Source organism: Bufo gargarizans, chromosome 2, assembly GCF_014858855.1.
Source record: "Bufo gargarizans isolate SCDJY-AF-19 chromosome 2, ASM1485885v1, whole genome shotgun sequence".
Taxonomy (NCBI): domain Eukaryota; kingdom Metazoa; phylum Chordata; class Amphibia; order Anura; family Bufonidae; genus Bufo; species Bufo gargarizans.
Genome location: NC_058081.1, coordinates 628,883,849 through 628,902,118, shown reverse-complemented (window position 1 = coordinate 628,902,118; position 18,270 = coordinate 628,883,849). Strand labels below are relative to the sequence as shown.

Below are 18,270 nucleotides of genomic sequence, written 5' to 3'. Positions count from 1 at the left end.
CTCAACCAAGTCCATAAAGTCTGGACACACCTCACCCCCTTAGGCCTCATGCACACGACAGTTTTTTTTCACGGTCCGCAAAAACGGGGTCCGTGGGTCCGTGATCTGTGACCGTTTTTTCGTCCGTGGGTCTTCCTTGATTTTTGGAGGATCCACGGACATGAAAAAAAAAGTCGTTTTGGTGTCCGCCTGGCCGTGCGGAGCCAAACGGATCCGTCCTGAATTACAATGCAAGTCAATGGGGACGGATCCGTTTGACGTTGACACAATATGGTGCAATTGCAAACGGATCCGTCCCCATTGACTTTCAATGTAAAGTCAGGAGTCCCTTTACTTTCACACTTGCGTTCATATAATGCAGACGGTGGCTCCGTTCAGAACGGATCCGTCTGCATTATATTGTTAAAACATTTCTAAGTGTGAAAGTAGCCTCAGACGGATCCGTCCAGACTTTACATTGAAAGTCAATGGGGGACGGATCCGTTTGAAAATTGAGCCACAGTGTGTCATCATCGGATCCACACGCCTCCGCACGGCCAGGCGGACACCCGAACATAACTTGAAGCGTCCCCATCACCATGGGAACGCCTCTATGTTAGAATATACTGTCGGATATGAGCTACATCGTGAAACTCATTTCCGACAGTATATTCTAACACAGAGGCGTTCCCATGGTGATGGGGACGCTTCTAGTTAGAATATACTACAGACTGTGTACATGACTGCCCCCTGCTGCCTGGCAGCACCCGATCTCTTACAGGGGGCCGTGATCAGCACAATTAACTCCTCAGGTGCCGCACCTGAAGGGGTTAATTGTACTATCATATCCCCTTGTAAGAGATCAGGGCTGCCAGGCAGCAGGGGGCAGACCCCCCCTCCCCAGTTTGAATATCGTTGGTGGCACAGTGTGCGCCCACCATCACCCCCCCTTCCTCCCTCTATTGTTATAAATCGTTGGTGGCACAGTGTGCGCCCACCATCGCCCCCCCTCCCTCCCTCTATTGTTATAAATCGTTGGTGGCACAGTGTGCGCCCACCATCGCCCCCCCTCCCTCCCTCCCTCTATTGTTATAAATCGTTGGTGGCACAGTGTGCGCCCACCATCGCCCCCCCTCCCTCCCTCTATTGTTATAAATCGTTGGTGGCGCAGTGTGCGCCCACCATCGCCCCCCCCTCCCTCTATTGTTATAAATCATTGGTGGCACAGTGTGCGCTCTCCATCGCCCCCCCCCTCCCTCCCTCTATTGTAATAAATCGTTGGTGGCACAGTGTGCGCCCACCCCCCCTCCCTCCCTCTATTGTAATAAATCGTTGGTGGCACAGTGTGCGCCCACCATCGCCCCCCCTCCCTCTATAGCAGTAACAACATTGGTGGCAGTGTGCGGCCTCCCATCTCCCCCCCGGCACCTGAAGGGGTTAATTGTACTATCATATTCCCCTGTAAGAGATCAGGGCTGCCAGGCAGCAGGGGGCAGACCCCCCCCCCCCCTCCCCAGTTTGAATATCGTTGGTGGCACAGTGTGCGCCCACCATCGCCCCCCCTCCCTCCCTCTATTGTAATAAATCGTTGGTGGCACAGTGTGCGCCCACCATCGGCCCCCCCTCTCTCTATAGCAGTAACAACATTGGTGGCAGTGTGCGGCCTCCCATCTCCCCCCCCCCCCGATCATTGGTGGCAGCGTAGTTCCGATCGGAGTCCCAGTTTAATCGCTGGGGCTCCGATCGGTAACCATGGCAACCAGGAAGCTACTGCAGCCCTGGTTGCCATGGTTACTTAGCAATAGTACAATTGTAGAAGATTCATACTTACCTGCTTGCTGCTGCGATGTGTGTGACCGGCCGGGAGCTCCTCCTACTGGTAAGTGACAGTTCTTTAACAATGCGCCGCACAGACCTGTCACTTACCAGTAGGTGGAGCTCCCGGCCGGACACAGACATCGCAGCAGCAAGCAGGTAACTATGAATCTTCTACTATTGTACTATTGCTAAGTAACCATGGCAACCAGGACTGCAGTAGCGTCCTGGTTGCCATGGTTACCGATCGGAGCCCCAGCGATTAAACTGGGACTCCGATCGGAACCACGTTGCCACCAATGATCGGGGGGGGGGGGGATGGGAGGCCGCACACTGCCACCAATGTTGTTACTGCTATAGAGAGGGGGGGGGCGATGGTGGGCGCACACTGTGCCACCAATGATTTATTACAATAGAGGGAGGGAGGGGGGCGATGGTGGGCTCACACTGTGCCACCAACGATTTCTAACAATAGAGGGAGGAAGGGGGGGCCCGATGGGGGGCGCACACTGTGCCACCAACGATATTCAAACTGGGGAGGGGGGGGTCTGCCCCCTGCTGCCTGGCAGCCCTGATCTCTTACAGGGGAATATGATAGTACAATTAACCCCTTCAGGTGCCGCACCTGAGGGGTTAATTGTGCTATCATATCCCCCTGTAAGAGATCGGGTGCTGCCAGGCAGCAGGGGGCAGTCTTGTACAAAGTTTGTATTGTATTCTAACTAGAAGCGTCCCCATCACCATGGGAACGCCTCTGTGTTAGAATATACTGTCGGATATGAGTTTTCACGAAGTGAAAACTTAGATCTGAAAAAGCTTTTATACAGACGGATCTTAGGATCCGTCTGTATGAAAGCAACCTACGGCCACGGATCACGGACACGGATGCCAATCTTGTGTGCATCCGTGTTCTTTCACGGACCCATTGACTTGAATGGGTCCGTGAACCGTTGTCCGTCAAAAAAATAGGACAGGTCATATTTTTTTGACGGACAGGATACACGGATCACGGCCTCGGCTGCAAAACGGTGCACGGATGCACACAACGGTCGTGTGCATGAGGCCTTAAATTGGTAATTCCACAGCACAATTACCAGTGTAGACCTTGGAATGGAAAGAATGGGTGATCAGCGCTGAAATGCCCCACACATAAGTGTTAATTCAGAAATAATGAATCTGTTCTTGGTAGAAACATTCTTCAATAGGTCACTTCTCAGGAGACAAAGCAGCGGTATGACCAACCCCTATGACAGGTATGCCACTTTGTGACAAACATCTTGGCGATGCTGAGGAGCATGGAAGGTTCTCCAGGGCAGAGCTGCTGAATTCTTTTCTTTGTGAGAACCAAGATAACTGAATATTCTTTATCCTTTACAATGCCCTCTTCTGTCTGAACTGTTGAACTGTGTACGACCAGCCGAGGTCTACACTGTGGACAGTGGTCAGATTTTATTGCAGTAGGCCAGTTGGAAAAATCAGACTTTTCTCCAGCAGCTTCAAAGAGGAACTCTATCCTTGGAGGACCCCACTTGTTTGTGAATAGCACAGACAGCCCATTGATTTCACCATGCAATGCTTCATTTGTCCTGTGGTGGCACTACAGGAGAACTGAACACTTGCTGCCATGTTCCCATGCAGGATACAGCTGATCACTGGGGTCCTGTAATCACCTTACATTCATGGGACCGTTAAATCTTTATTTATTTTTGCTACAACCTGTGCTTTAGTTTCCATTTATGATACTTTCCGAGTAAGGCCGCATGCACACGGCCGTATTTAGGATCTGCGTCCAATCCACATTTTTTGTGGATCACATGTAGACCCATTCATTTCTATGGGGTTGCAAAAAAAAAAAAAAGCGGACAGCACATGGATGTCATTCGCGTGCTGTCCGTATTCGTGTGGATGTTCTGCAAATTATAGAACATGTCCTATTCTACTCACTGTGTGCTGTCCGCATCTCTTCCGGCCCCATAGAGAATGAATGAACATTGCGGAATGGATCCCGACCCATTCTACGGACGTGTGAATGGACCCTTAAGCTGACAGCTTGAAATAAATCTAGCAGAACGATGAGTGGGGAGATCTCAGGATCCATGTGAGGTACAGGGCTGGCTCTAGCTTTGATAGAAAGAGGTTGTCACTAGTGTTGGGCGAGCATGCGCGGCCAAACACCATTTTGACTTGAGCATCGCGATGGTGCTCGATCAACACTAGTTGTCACGTGCTATATAATAACTTATTTTCATTTTTTACATTAATCATTGGATAAGGGTACTTTCACACTTGGGGCAGAGGATTCCAGCAATCGAGATGCAAACTGATGGCATTTGTCAGACGGATCCGGATCCGTCTGACCAATGCATTGAAATACCGTATCCGTCTCTCCTGTGTCATCTGGAAAAACGGATTCGGTATTCTTTTTTTTTTGCATTTTTTAAGCTCTGCGCAACGTAAGAGAGACTGAACTGATGCTCTCCATTCAGAATGCATTAGGATAAAACGGATCCGATTTTTTCCGGTATTGAGCCCCTAGGACGGAACTCAATACCGGAAAACAAAAACGCTAGTGTGAAAGTAGACTAACCCCTTTAAGGTATCTTATTTCAGAGCTGACAGAACTCATACTTTATAGTGCGGCTAGCTTGCAGAGATGAATGAAAGCCTAAACCTTGGCAGGAACTTATTGTGGTTTAATTTCTAAATATGAAGAAAGGAATCGGTGGAAACCACAAGGGTAATTAAACGAGTAGACAGAGTAATTACAGCTCTAGACATGACTGATCGGTGGTATACAGCGCTGCTCACTGACAAACCCCTCATATAAGTGAGACAAAGGCCGAGCGCTGCTCCTCCGCTTTGATTCTTACAGGCAAGTTCCATTTTGGAACAATAATTTTCAGCAGCACAAAACCTAAAATGTCAAATAAATTCTTCACTTTGCGAACCTTGTCCGGACTTTGAAATATGTGTTTTCTACTCTCTTCGTGTCTAAAGCTAAAGTCAAATGTTACCATAGAAGCAGTGCATTGTGGGAGCGCAGATGACAGGTCACATGTCTGACAGTGTTGTCTGTTTCCAAGGGCAACCAGTAGAATCTTGAAAAAAATGCTATGTCTACAAACAGAGAAACCTCATAAAAAGCTCAAAATCAGTACACAGCAAAGCAACTTATATACAAAGCTGCTCCACTATTCATGTAGAACCTACCCTTTGCCATCCATCAACTCCTCTTCATCTTCCTCAACATCTGATGCAGGGCTGGTGCGGGGAGGGCATGATCGCGTGGAGACGTTACGGGCCAGGATGGATCCTGAGAGAGATGAACAAAGTAAATATCCATAGCACCATTATATATCACACAGGTCAAGTTCTGAGACGGGGGAATCTAATATCTCTCTATATCTATCTATCTATCTATCCATCCATATATGCATCCAATATCTATCTATCTATCTATCCATCCATATATCCATCCAATATCTATTATCTATCTATCTATCCATCCAATATCTATTATCTATCTATCTATCTATCTATATATCCATCCAATATCTATTATCTATCTATCTATCTATCTATCTATCTATCTATCTATCTATATATGCATCCAATATCTATCTATCTATCTATCTATCCATATATCCATCCAATATCTATTATCTATCTATCTATCTATCTATCTATCTATCTATCCAATATCTATCTAACAAAGATAGCTAAGTATGAGATAGATAGATAGATAGATAGATAGATATGAGATAGATAGAAAGATAGATAGATAGATAGATAGATAGATAGATAGATATGAGATAGATATGAGATAGATAGATATGAGATAGATAGAAAGATAGATAGATAGATAGATAGATAGATAGATATGAGATAGATAGATGGATGGATAGATAGATAGATAGATAGATAGATAGATAGATAGATAGATAGATATGAGATAGATAGCCAGCGGCCCAGATGGGATTCTTCCAGAAATGATCAAATACAGCCCGCCAGGTATCCAGGTCGCATTAGTAAAACTCTACAATGTTGTGCTGAGTGCCGGCTACTTCCCCCAGAGCTGGAACCAGGGCATCATCACCCCCATACACAAGGGCGGAGACAAGTATGACCCAGCCAACTATAGAGGGATATGTGTCAGCAGCAACCTGGGAAAACTCCTCAGCAGTATCCTGAATAAGAGGATCCTCAGCTTCCTCACCCAGCACAACATCCTCAGCAGAAGCCAAGCAGGCTTCATACCTAACCACCGCACCACGGACCACATCTACACCCTGCAGAGCCTCATCAAGAGCCATGTCCACAATACAAAGCATGGAAAGATCTATGCCTGCTTTGTGGACTTTAAGAAGGCCTTTGACTCAGTGTGGCATCCGGGCCTATTCCTGAAACTTCTTGAAAGCGGAATAGGAGGAAAAACATATGATGTCATCAGAAGCTCCTACACTGAGAACAGATGCAGCGTGAAGGTAAATGGGAGGAGAACGGCTTATTTCCAGCAGAACCGAGGAGTCAGACAGGGCTGCAGCCTCAGTCCAACCCTGTTTAACATCTACATCAATGAGCTGGCGGCGGCTCTGGAGTCCTCCACAGCACCTGGTCTCACCCTCCATGACACTGAGGTGAAATTTCTCCTTTATGCAGATGACCTTCTGCTACTATCGCCAACTGAGAAAGGTCTCCAAGATAACCTGAAAATCCTGGAGAAGTTCAGTAACACATGGGCACTGCCCATCAATCCAAAGAAAACCAACATCATGGTGTTCCAGAAAAGAAATCGAAAAGCAGCCGGGCGTCCTCCCTTCCTGCTAAACAACTGTCCAATTTCAGAAACAGACAGCTACACCTACCTGGGCCTAGAAATCAGCCAATCAGGGAGTTTTAAGAAAGCCATGGAAACACTGAAAGACAAGGCGAGCAAAACCTTCTATGCCATCAGAAGGCGTCTGTATCACCTTAAAGCACCAGTGACCGTCTGGCTTAAAATCCTTGACACCATCATCGCCCCAATCCTCCTGTATGGCAGCGAAGTCTGGGGCCCAGACACATACCCAGACCGGGCAAAGTGGGACTCTGGGCCAACAGAACTATTACACCTAGAACTCTGCAAACACTTTCTCCAGGTCCACAGGGGCACCTCAAACAGCGCCTGTCGAGCAGAACTGGGCAGATTCCCACTCTACTTTGCTGTACAGAAGAGGGCGCTATCATTCAGAGCCCATCTACTAAGCAGCAGTCCCAGCTCCTACCATCACAAAGCCTTGCTACACCAAGAAGCCCCAGAAAAACAAAGCACCCCGCAACAAGTCACCCAAACCCAGCCTGCCCAATGCACCAACCAATATAGCCTGACAAAGGGCGAAATCCAGAGGACGATACACAAGTACAAAGAGGAGTATATTAGCGTCTGGAAAAATGACATAAGAACATCCCAGAAGCTGACAGTATACCAGAGCCTGCAGAGGGAGTACAAACTGGCCCCATATCTGGAGAACCTCCCCAATCCAAGAGACCGACAGATCCTGAGCCGGTACAGACTGAGCGCCCACAGCCTGCTCATTGAATCCGGGCGTCATCGACAGAGGTACATGCCCAGGGAGAGCAGACTGTGCCAGCAGTGCGACCAGGAGACCGTGGAGGATGAGGCTCATTTCCTGCTGCGGTGCCCCAAATACTCAGCAGTGAGAGAGACTCACTTCAGGAGACTGTCTGATCTCTGCCCAGACTTCACCTCCATGGAGGAGGAAGAGAGACTCTCCATACTGCTGGGGGAAGAGGAGAACACAACGGCCATAGCAGCACAATATATTACTGCCTGCCATGGACTGAGAGGAGCCTGATATACTATGGACTCCTATACCCCCACCCTGGACCTGTCCCCACCCCCAACCCTACCCAATTATTTACCACCTGCTTTGGCAATGCTAAAATGTATTTAGTCCTGCCAATAAAGCTGATTTGATTTGATTTGATTTGATAGATAGATATGAGATAGATAGATATGAGATAGATAGATAGATAGATATGAGATAGATAGATAGATAGATAGATATGAGATAGATAGATATGCGATAGATAGATAGATAGATAGATAGATAGATATGAGATAGATAGATATGAGATAGATAGGATGGATAGATAGATAGATATGAGATAGATAGATAGATAGATATATAGAATGTATGGTCTTTATAACTCCAGATAACGCAGTGTGCTGCCATAGTTGGTCAGACATGATGCAGTGTAATATCAAACATACCAATCGTTACCAAGAACAGTAAGGTTATAACCCGCATATGGACCGTAAGTTTTCCAGACTTTGCTTGGACAGGAAAGTACTATTTGGTATAAAAGGGTCAAAAGTGCAATCATTATTCCAACCATACAAAAGCTGACTCCCCAGATGACTCTAAAATTAGAGCTATACCGCGCTAAGAGAACGTCTGGACGGAAAAGGACAATAAACATTAAATCTTGACTTAAATTTCCAGTGCAGGCATGAATATTAAAATACCCTTGAATATCGTCCAAGGAAATTTCACGTCTTTGCCCACAAAGTGTAAAGGATTTTGCTTGTCAAGGTGCCAGCTAATGTTTCCATGAATGCAAGCTCCAATACTTTGGCAGGGAAATGATACTAGAAGAAGCAGAACTTGTGAGATTATTATCACACAATATACCGATCACATGACCCGCCTCCATAATTTAGGGATTTAGGGGACACAAAGTCTAAACTCTACAATATCTCTGTTTTCTGTTCAGTTTAAAGCAGTCTATTCTCTCCTGGTATCAGCCATTTCAGGCTTGAGAGAGACTGGCTTAAAGGGGTTGTGTCACTTCAGTAAAGGGCATTTATTATGTAGAGAGAGTTAATGCAAGGCACTTACTAATGTATTGTAATTGTCCATATTGCTTCCTTTGCTGGCTGGATTCATTTATCCATCACATTATAAACTGCTCGTTTCCATGGTCATGACCACCCTGCAATCCAGCAGCGGTGGCCGTGCTTGCATACCATAAAAAAAAAGCACCAGCCTACATGAGCTCCCACTGTCCCGGTCACCAGAAAGGATGGAATTTTTTCTATAGTGGACACGCACGACCACCACTGATGGATTGCAGGGTCGTCATAACCATGGAAACGAGCAGTGTATAATGTGATGGAAAAAAAGAATCCAGCCAGCAAAAGAAGCAATATGGATAATAACACAACATTAGTAAGTGGCTTGTATTAACTTTCTCTACAAGATAAATGTCACTTGCTGAAGTGATAAAACCCCTTTAAGGGGGTTGTCGAAGTTAAAACTAAATTGTCCAAATGGTAAGGATAATAATATAATTATTATTAAATATATATATATATATATATATATATATATATACAGTCATGTGAAAAAATTAGGACACCCTTTGAAAGCATGTGGTTTTTTGTAACATTTTTAATAAAAGGTTATTTCATCTCCGTTTCAACAATACAGAGAGATTAAAGTAATCCGACTAAACAAAGAAAACTGAAGAAAAGTCTTTTCAAGATCTTCTGTAAATGTCATTCTACAAAAATGCCTATTCTAACTGAGGAAAAAGATAGGACACCCTTGCCCCTAATAGCGAGTGTTACCTCCTTTGGCTGAAATAACTGCAGTGAGACGGTTCTTGTAGCCATCTACCAGTCTTCGACATCGGTCTGAGGAAATTTTACCCCACTCCTCAATGCAGAACTTTTTCAGCTGTGAGATGTTTGAGGGGTTTCTTGCACGTACAGCCCTTTTCAAGTCACCCCACAGCATCTCAATGGGATTCAAATCTGGACTTTGACTTGGCCATTCCAGGACTCTCCATTTCTTCTTTTTCAGCCAATCTTTGGTTGATTTACTAGTATGTTTTGGGTCATTGTCATGTTGCATGGTCCAGTTCCGCTTCAGCTTTAATTTTCTAACTGATGGTCTCACATGTTCTTCAAGCACCTTCTGATACACAGTAGAATTCATCGTGGATTCTATGATGGTGAGCTGACCAGGTCCTGCTGCAGCAAAGCAGCCCCAAACCATGACACTTCCACCTCCATGCTTCACAGTTGGTATGAGGTTCTTTTCTTGGAATGCTGTGTTTGGTTTACGCCAAACATGTCCTCTGCTGTTGTGTCCAAATAATTCAATTTTGGACTCATCTGTCCAAAGAACATTATTCCAGAAGTCCTGGTCTTTGTCAACTTTATCTCTGGCAAATGTCAGTCTGGCCTCGATGTTTCTCTTGGAAAGCAAAGGTTTCCTCCTTGCACACCTCCCATGCAAGTTAAACTTGTACAGTCTCTTTCTGATTGTAGAGGCATGTACTTCTACATCAACAGTAGCCAGAGCCTGCTGTAGTTCTCGAGATGACACTTTAGGGTTTTTGGAGACCTCTTTTAGCATCTTGCGGTCTGCTCTTGGGGTGAACTTGCTGGGGCGACCAGTCCTGGGCATGTTGGCAGTTGTTTTGAAAGCCCTCCACTTGTAGACTATCTTCCGGACAGTGGAATGGCTGATTTCAAAATCTTTTGAGATCTTTTTAAATCCCTTCCCAGACTCATAGGCTGCTACAATCTTTTTTCTGAAGTCCTCTGACAGCTCTTTTGCTCTCACCATGGTGCTCACTCTCACTTCAACAGTCAGGAGCACACCAAACTAAATGTCTGAGGTTTAAATAGGGCAAGCCTCATTCAACATGCAGAGTAACGATCTACTAATTATGTGCACCTGGTGTGATATACCTGTGTGAGATCTGAGCCAATTTAAGAGGGAATACATGTGAGGGTGTCCTATCTTTTTCCTCAGTTAGAATAGGCATTTTTGTAGAATGACATTTACAGAAGATCTTGAAAAGACTTTTCTTCAGTTTTCTTTGTTTAGTTGGATTACTTTAATCTCTCTGTATTGTTGAAACGGAGATGAAATAACCTTTTATTAAAAATGTTACAAAAAACCACATGCTTTCAAAGGGTGTCCTAATTTTTTCACATGACTGTATATATATATAAAATAAAACAAGTTAAAATAATAAATTAAATAAAATAGTAAAACATGGGCTTTGTTTACACGGCTGCATCGGTGACATGTCTGTATACCACACGTGACTGCTGCAGCCATACACTGACCTCAGTGGTCCTGTGATATACTGTATACTACAGCTGAAGTTGCTGCAGGTTCCTTTCTTGATGCGGTAGCGGCAATAAACCGCAATAAACTGCGTAAATGGCAGCATGGCCTATCATTAAAAACTATAGGAGGCAGTTTCCGTACAGCCACCTGCTCGTTTTAGGGAAGAATCGGTGTCAAATCCAGCTGTCAAAAAAGTGTGTTTGAATGGGCCCTAAGTGTTCTTCAGTGGGATGACTAACAACATGTCCATAATTATACTGGTCCCCATACCTGCCTCACATATGGGCAGTGCTGAGCGCCTCCAGATACATTTCTATGAATGACTGAATAAAAGGAGTAGTCCCCCGACCTGGACTTCCCTGGATAAGCCAGAGAAGAGAGCAGCTCCCACTCTGGAGGGCTCCTCAGCACCGAGAATGACATGGTCTTCCCTTCATTGGCAGATGGACACCATGTAATATTACATTTCTCCTATAAAGGCACCTGGTAAAATGTTTAAAACTGTTCCAATGTTTTCAATGCTGCTAAAAAAAACAAAAACCTAGTAGAATTTTATTGGTCAAAAATGGAATTACAGGCTAGCCACTCTATACGAATAGCTGTAGGAGTGTGTGGAGTAACCTAAGATCATTTTAGGATGCTATATAACTGTCAAGATGCCTCAAACATTTAGGGATCAAAGCAAACAGGACCCATTTTAGACTTTTTTTTTGTGTGTTGAGTTTGTATTAGGGATATACTGGCATATGCTGTGACATTATATTTGGCGCTGTTCACTATATGGCACTATTATATGTGCACTGTATGGCAGTACAATGTACACTGTATGGTTGTATAATTTAAGTACTGTATGGCAATATTATATGGGCACTGTTATAGCAGCATTACTCTCCACCTAATCTTGGGACCCCCATATTTTGTCGACAGATTAGAGCGCTGTGCCAGATAGGAAACTAGAGAGTGTCTGCTCAGCACAAATCGGCAGCTGGATTTGTTCTGTTCTGCCCACTCCCCTCATTCTTCGCCACCTTCACACCTGGCACGGCTCGATGCTGTACAAACAGCTGTCTGCAAACGACTAATTACTAGATAGTTGTGCTTGGAGCCTAGAGTCCCGCCTAAACCCTACAAACACAACACACCCAGAAACAAGCAGGGGCACACATAACCGCACTCCTAATACCTCCAACAATGAGTGGCAAATTGTGAACATGCAGTGATTACAATGCAGGACGGTATTACACACTATAGGGAATTTGTCTCAAAGTGGAACTAATCCCCACAAAATAGGAGAGACATGTAACAATCCCCTGTATCCCATGTTACTACAACTAAGTGGCTCTTCATCACAACCTCTCTCCCTGTTTCTAGGATCCTTACTCTTCTCCATTTCTAACTTCAGCCTGGGCCATTATATTAATAATACAGAGGGGCCATAATAATAACACTAATAATAATAATAATAATAATACAGAGGTGGTCATAATAATAATAATAATAATACAGAGGGGGTCATTATAATAATAATAATAATAATAATAATAATAATAATAATACAGAGGGGGTCATTATTATAATAATAATAATAATAATAATAATAATAATAATAATAATAATAGTAATACAGAGGGGGTCATTATAATATACAGGGGGAATAATATTATGTGGAATGGGGGACTATCTGTCTGGCTATGGCACAGTATTGGGGGCAGCAGGCTAAGTAGAGGATGATAGTAAATTGAGGAACAAATGTTTTTTTTCTGTGAAACTCTGCAGAGACGAGAAGCGGCTGAAAGAAGGTATCATGGCGGTCTTATCTCTGAATGAAGACGTTGAGGAAAGAGTCTACATCCCAGGGGACGTGACTGGATGTAACAGGTATGGTGCTGTATTCTACTGTATATTTAATAGCGATGTATGTAATGTCCATCCAAATATCAGTTTCACGGTAGGGTTGGGGGGAGGAGATTGCGAATTTGGCCCATATTGCCGCAGAGCGGCCCGACTTCAGGTCACACTGGGAGTGTTGTGAATTCTGGGGCCTCACACCCATCTAGTACATTATCTGTACTCAGAGTTATCACTGTGTTATCTGTGGAGCTACGTAGGACTGCAAGTGATATCTACTACATTATCTGTTAAAACGCCCACAGTCAAGGGGGGGGGGGGGGCACAGTATGAAACTGTATCATCATCCTGAGGATGGCAATAACATTGAATTTAGGAGGGCACCTGCAGCTGCTGGCCAGGTGCATAAGTGCCTGATGCTCCTACATTAATTAATGCTAAGAGCATCAGATCTTTATGTACCAGACTGGCAGTCAAAATGAGGGCTTGGGCAACGCTGTGGGCATGAGCCCACCGGTAAATTTCCCTGTAGGGTCTATGGCCGGTCCACCCATGACCTCTTGGTTCTACATGAACCCTCTGCCCGTACTGGCAGTATGAAAGAAGAGTCAAGGTTCTTAAAGGTGCAACAGTCCTTCTCTTTAAGATCCACTATTTTATAGCGATCTATCTAGAGGAGGCTGATGGTTGGCAATATATAGAGTAACACTGATGGTTGGTAATATTTCTCCTCATCTATCACCGTTTCACTGCAATTAACATACGGATTTAATGCTTTAACTGTAAGCATGCATAGATTTGCAATATTTGGGATCCAGAAACCCTGTCCCTATGAGATGCCATAAGGATGAAACCTTTACGTGGCTTTCTTAAGTGATGACCCCCCCCCCACACACACACACACACTCATTCAGTACTATGATGATTATTGTGACCTTTGCCACTCAAAATGCCCCCGGGCAAAGTTTATGGATTCACTATGTCTCTCTTCAATTGTTAAATCTGTAGACTTGTAATTATAATCCCTTCATCTTTTAACAGTTACCCCGAAACTTGGCTGTGCGCCACACACATTGGTTTCCCTGGCCTAAGAAAGGGATGCAGAAGAGACAGTGAGTTAATGATGTGCTTTAAAAAGACAACTATTGCGGTATTCTGAATACAGCGGGAGTTGCAGAGTGGTTCGTTAGTAGCCATCACACCCTGGAATCATGTACCTGGGACTTAAAGGACTGTCTCACTTCAGTAAATGGCATTTATCATGTAGAGAAAGTTAATACAAGGCACTTACTAATGTATTGGGATTGTCCATATTGCTTCCTTTGCTGGCTGAATTAATTTTCCACATGATATACTGCTCGTTTCTATGGTTACGACCACCCTGCAATCCCAGCCACATGCAGTGCACCGGCAGCCCACTGCACAAAGGGTTAAACATGTCTTCATGTAATGGATTTGGTTTGCACTGGAGGTTGCAAATAGGGTTAACAGGCCATGGAATTAGTTGCTAGGAAGGGCTTCTCCAACCTTCCCATGGTTAAGTGTAAAGTGAGTTGAGACAAAGAAAAGAAAGGAATTGAGAGGCAGCCCTTGGGCAATCAGCAGCCAGCAAGAGAAATTGACAGAGTCTTATGTCAACCTCTGAGGAGGCAATTGAGATACATATACCTGCCTTGCAGCCTGACCAACACTGACACCCACACCCTGACACTGCCCAACACTAAGGGCACCCTGAACCACCAGGCAGGAGACCATCACCAGGGTGTGCTCCGAGGGCAAGAAAGGGTGTGCCCCTCCCCAGGGAGAAGTGGAGAAGGGCTGCCACCGTAAGTACTACTACCACTATCCTCATCAAAGCCACCACTCCCATCCTCCCCATATTTACAGGGTCAGCAATGTCAAAGGGCCTGTAAGAAATAATACTCATCACAATAAGGAACTTACCTTGAGAAGGGAGGTCAAAGCGTATATGTCTATCAAAGTGCATGGTGCTGTGGAACTTGATGTCACATGACTCACACAAATTCAGAGGATTCTTCTGATTCATTTGCTGGCAGTCTGCGTGGTGACATACCTGAGGAAAGAAAGCAAGGAGCAGTTCTTTAACCAAGGAGATGTCTTTAGAGGGTACAGTCAAGATGGACGCAAGCAATGCATTGGGGATGTGAGCTGAGCAGACAGTGATTCTGCCCCTTCTCCGCTGACAAGAGGGACACAAAATACAAGGAACAATAGTATTATAAATGATGCAGCATTGTAGGGGCCCTGGTATTTCCTCGGATCGCCTGAGACCCCAGTTTTCCTCGGTTGTCAGAGTGAGTTTGTCGCCATCCGCCTGCATACCTTACACCCCCATCTTATGCTATGACCACAACTGGCTGCTGCAGTCCCATGTGATTAATGACATACACGTGTCCTGTATATTACACTAAATCATAAGAGAAAAACCCTCATTGTCAGTATTTTAGACTGCGGGTCTATCCAGAGCGCAAGTTTAATAACACCGGACAGGACGATGGGAATTATCTTCTGTCTGCAGATTGGTAAAAGGTCAGAAGTAACATCTGATGAGCCTCACAGTGAAACCTTTTCAAGTTCTCAAAGGTCACAAAGTAGAAGACATCAATACCGGCATCTGAGACAGTGGGAGGCTGATGGAGAACATTTATACATCACTCTTTGTTTCCATTTATTACACCATGAATGAAATATACGGGACATGAACACGTTTCTGTCTCATCATCTGTGGCACACACTAGTCTACAAATCTTAAACATATCGCAATAAAAAATAGAAAAAAAGAGGAAGAAGACACTACAAGGTACAAATTATGAGGGTGCAACCCATGTGCTAATGACAAGCTGACCAAGGACCAAAGTACACATGCTCAAAGAATGGAGCACACCTACAACACAATTACATGATTTTTATTAGAATCCACAAGCACATGAACACAAGCAATTACAACCAATTAAAAACAAATTTCATTTTTACATAGGGCGTGTGTATGATGCACCAACTTCCATACCACAGTACCAGACCCTGATGAGGCAAAATTCAAATCTGGGATTTCCAACCTCCAAGACACTATGAAAATACTCCAAAGTCAAGGTGCCCAGTGCCTAAACTGCAATGAGCGTGTTCAGACCAAAAAACATGTCTAGTACGACAACAAATAGCAACAAAAATGTAGAAAAACAACAAATAACACCAATAAGCATGCTGAAAATGAAACAATAAAATACAAATGAAATATACAGGGTTGAGAAGTCTCAAATAGGAGGTGCAGTGGGAGCAGAGGCCCATGCGTACCCCCGCTGCCACAGGCTTCCTCAGGGATCAATACTGTAGGTAATGGACTATGTATTTGCCTCCATTAAGAGTATAAATGATCATCACCTATTATATTAGTTATATTTTTGTCCAAATCATACAAAGCAAACTTGAATTATATAAACCCTTTTTTTCGAAGGTAGTGTTTTTAACATGGCGCCCACTCAGGAGCTGAGCAGGCGCCAGAGCCGTCCGGTGACTGCTGTGTTATACAGCAGATACCGATACCTGCCGGCAGTGTCTGTGATAACTCCGACCATGGACATTTAAGCCCTCAAATGCCATGGTCAATTGCGACCATAGCATCCGAGGGGTCATTTGCAGGGAGCGGCCTGCTCCTGGTGACCAAATGGCTCCCATGTGATGAGATCATGGGAGCCGTTCAGTTGCTATGGCAGCTGGGAGTCTTGTAAAGGTTCCTAGACCTGCCTGTGGCTGGACTCAATAGAAACACAACAATTTTACCATAGACTGCAGTAGCAAATTATTGCAGTCTATGGTATAAGTGATCTAATGAATGAACAAACCCAAAAGATTTGAAAATCACCCACCTGTACAAATAAAACAAAATAGAAAAAATATACATATCATAGGTATCGCTATGAGCAAAAATGCTTGAGCTATCAATATCTTGAAAAGGTGAACACCGTCACGGAAAAAAAAATCTAAATGCTTGAATCACCCTTTCTTGGTTGCTTCACCTCGCAAAAATTTTAATAAAAGTGATCAAAAAGTCACATGTATTCCAAAAAAGAATCTGTAAAAAACTACAGCTTACCTCGGCAAAAAGAGCATCGCTCCAAAGACAGAAATATAAAAAAAAATTATGGGTGTCAGAAAATGCCAATGTAAATAAAATGTTTTTTTTTTTTTTTATGTTTTAAAGCTTTGAAACATAACAAAAACTATATAAATTTGGTATGGCTGTAACTGTACTGACCTGGTGAAGAATGGTAACATGTCATTTTTACCACCTAATGAATGCCGTAACTACAAAACCAATCAAATTATGTTGAAATAGTTTTTTTTTTTCCAATTTCACTCCATTTAGTATTTTTTTTCCAGCTTCCCAATACATTGTATGAAATAGTGCCATGAGAAAGAACAACTTGACCCGCAAATTATATGCTCTTAAAAAGATATGTGAAGGGGAAAGTGAAGAAAATGATGGCCCTTGGCAGGCAGGGAAGGAGGAAAAAAAACAAAAATGAAAAAATGAAAATTGGTCTGGTCTAGAAAGAGTGAAACAGAGTTACATTAATGTGATTCAAGCTTGCCCATGATCACATGTATTTAGCATTTTATCCGTGTTGCATCTACATTTTTTGCTGACCCATTGACTTCAATGGGTCCATGATACTCAGTATAGGAAATGTTTTTATCTCTTTGCGGAACGGACATACAGATGTGGAAAGCAAACAGATTAACAGTCTCCATGTGTCTGTTTTGCAAAAACATAGAATACGTCTGCAAAATGCAGACTGCGGCCCCATTGAAGTCAATGGGTCTAAAAAAAATATATGTACAGCGCATGGACCACATCTGTAGTTTGCAGATCTGCAATTTGCGTACTGCAAAACCGACAAGGTTGTGTCCATAAGGTCTAAAGGCACACATGTCGTTGCAAAAACTGCAGCCTAAGGCCTCATGCACACAAACGTTGTTTTGGACCGCATCGGAGCCGCAGTTTTTGCTTCAATGGGGCCGCAAAAGATGTGGACAGCACTCCGTGTGATGTCCGCATCCATTGCTCCGTTCCCTGGTCCGCAAAAAATATATAACCTGTCCTATTCTTGTCCGTTTTGCGGACAAGAATAGGCAGTTATATTAATGGCTGTACATGCCATTCCGCAAATTGCGGAACGCACACGGACACCATCTGTGTTTTGCGGATCCACAATTTGCGGACAGCAAAGCACACAACGGTCGTGTGCATGTAGCCTTAGAGAATTTTTAACAACTCGACAAAACAGGACACCTGCACACGATGTAACACACATTGCACACGTCGCGCATATTCATCCGTTTCAAGCTCTTTCCGGCAGAAGGTTTTTGAGGACATGCTGATCTTTTGCAACAAAAGGAATATTCCCTGCAAGGTTCCTAAAATACATGTTGCTGAGCCAGGCAGAAAATGACGGTC

The 18,270-nt window shown here is 44.0% G+C and overlaps 1 protein-coding gene across 2 annotated transcripts in view; it reads right to left on the bottom strand.

Moving 5' to 3' along the window:
• Positions 1-18,270, bottom strand: part of PLEKHG5 (pleckstrin homology and RhoGEF domain containing G5) — a 283,957-nt gene that overhangs the window by 120,346 nt on the left and 145,341 nt on the right. For both annotated transcript variants that reach the window (XM_044282134.1, XM_044282135.1), the window contains 2 exons: positions 14,739-14,868; positions 5,005-5,107 (listed from right to left, as the gene is read on the bottom strand). In XM_044282134.1, coding sequence (XP_044138069.1) covers positions 5,005-5,107; positions 14,739-14,868 — 233 coding nt within the window. The remainder of the gene's footprint in view (positions 1-5,004; positions 5,108-14,738; positions 14,869-18,270) is intronic.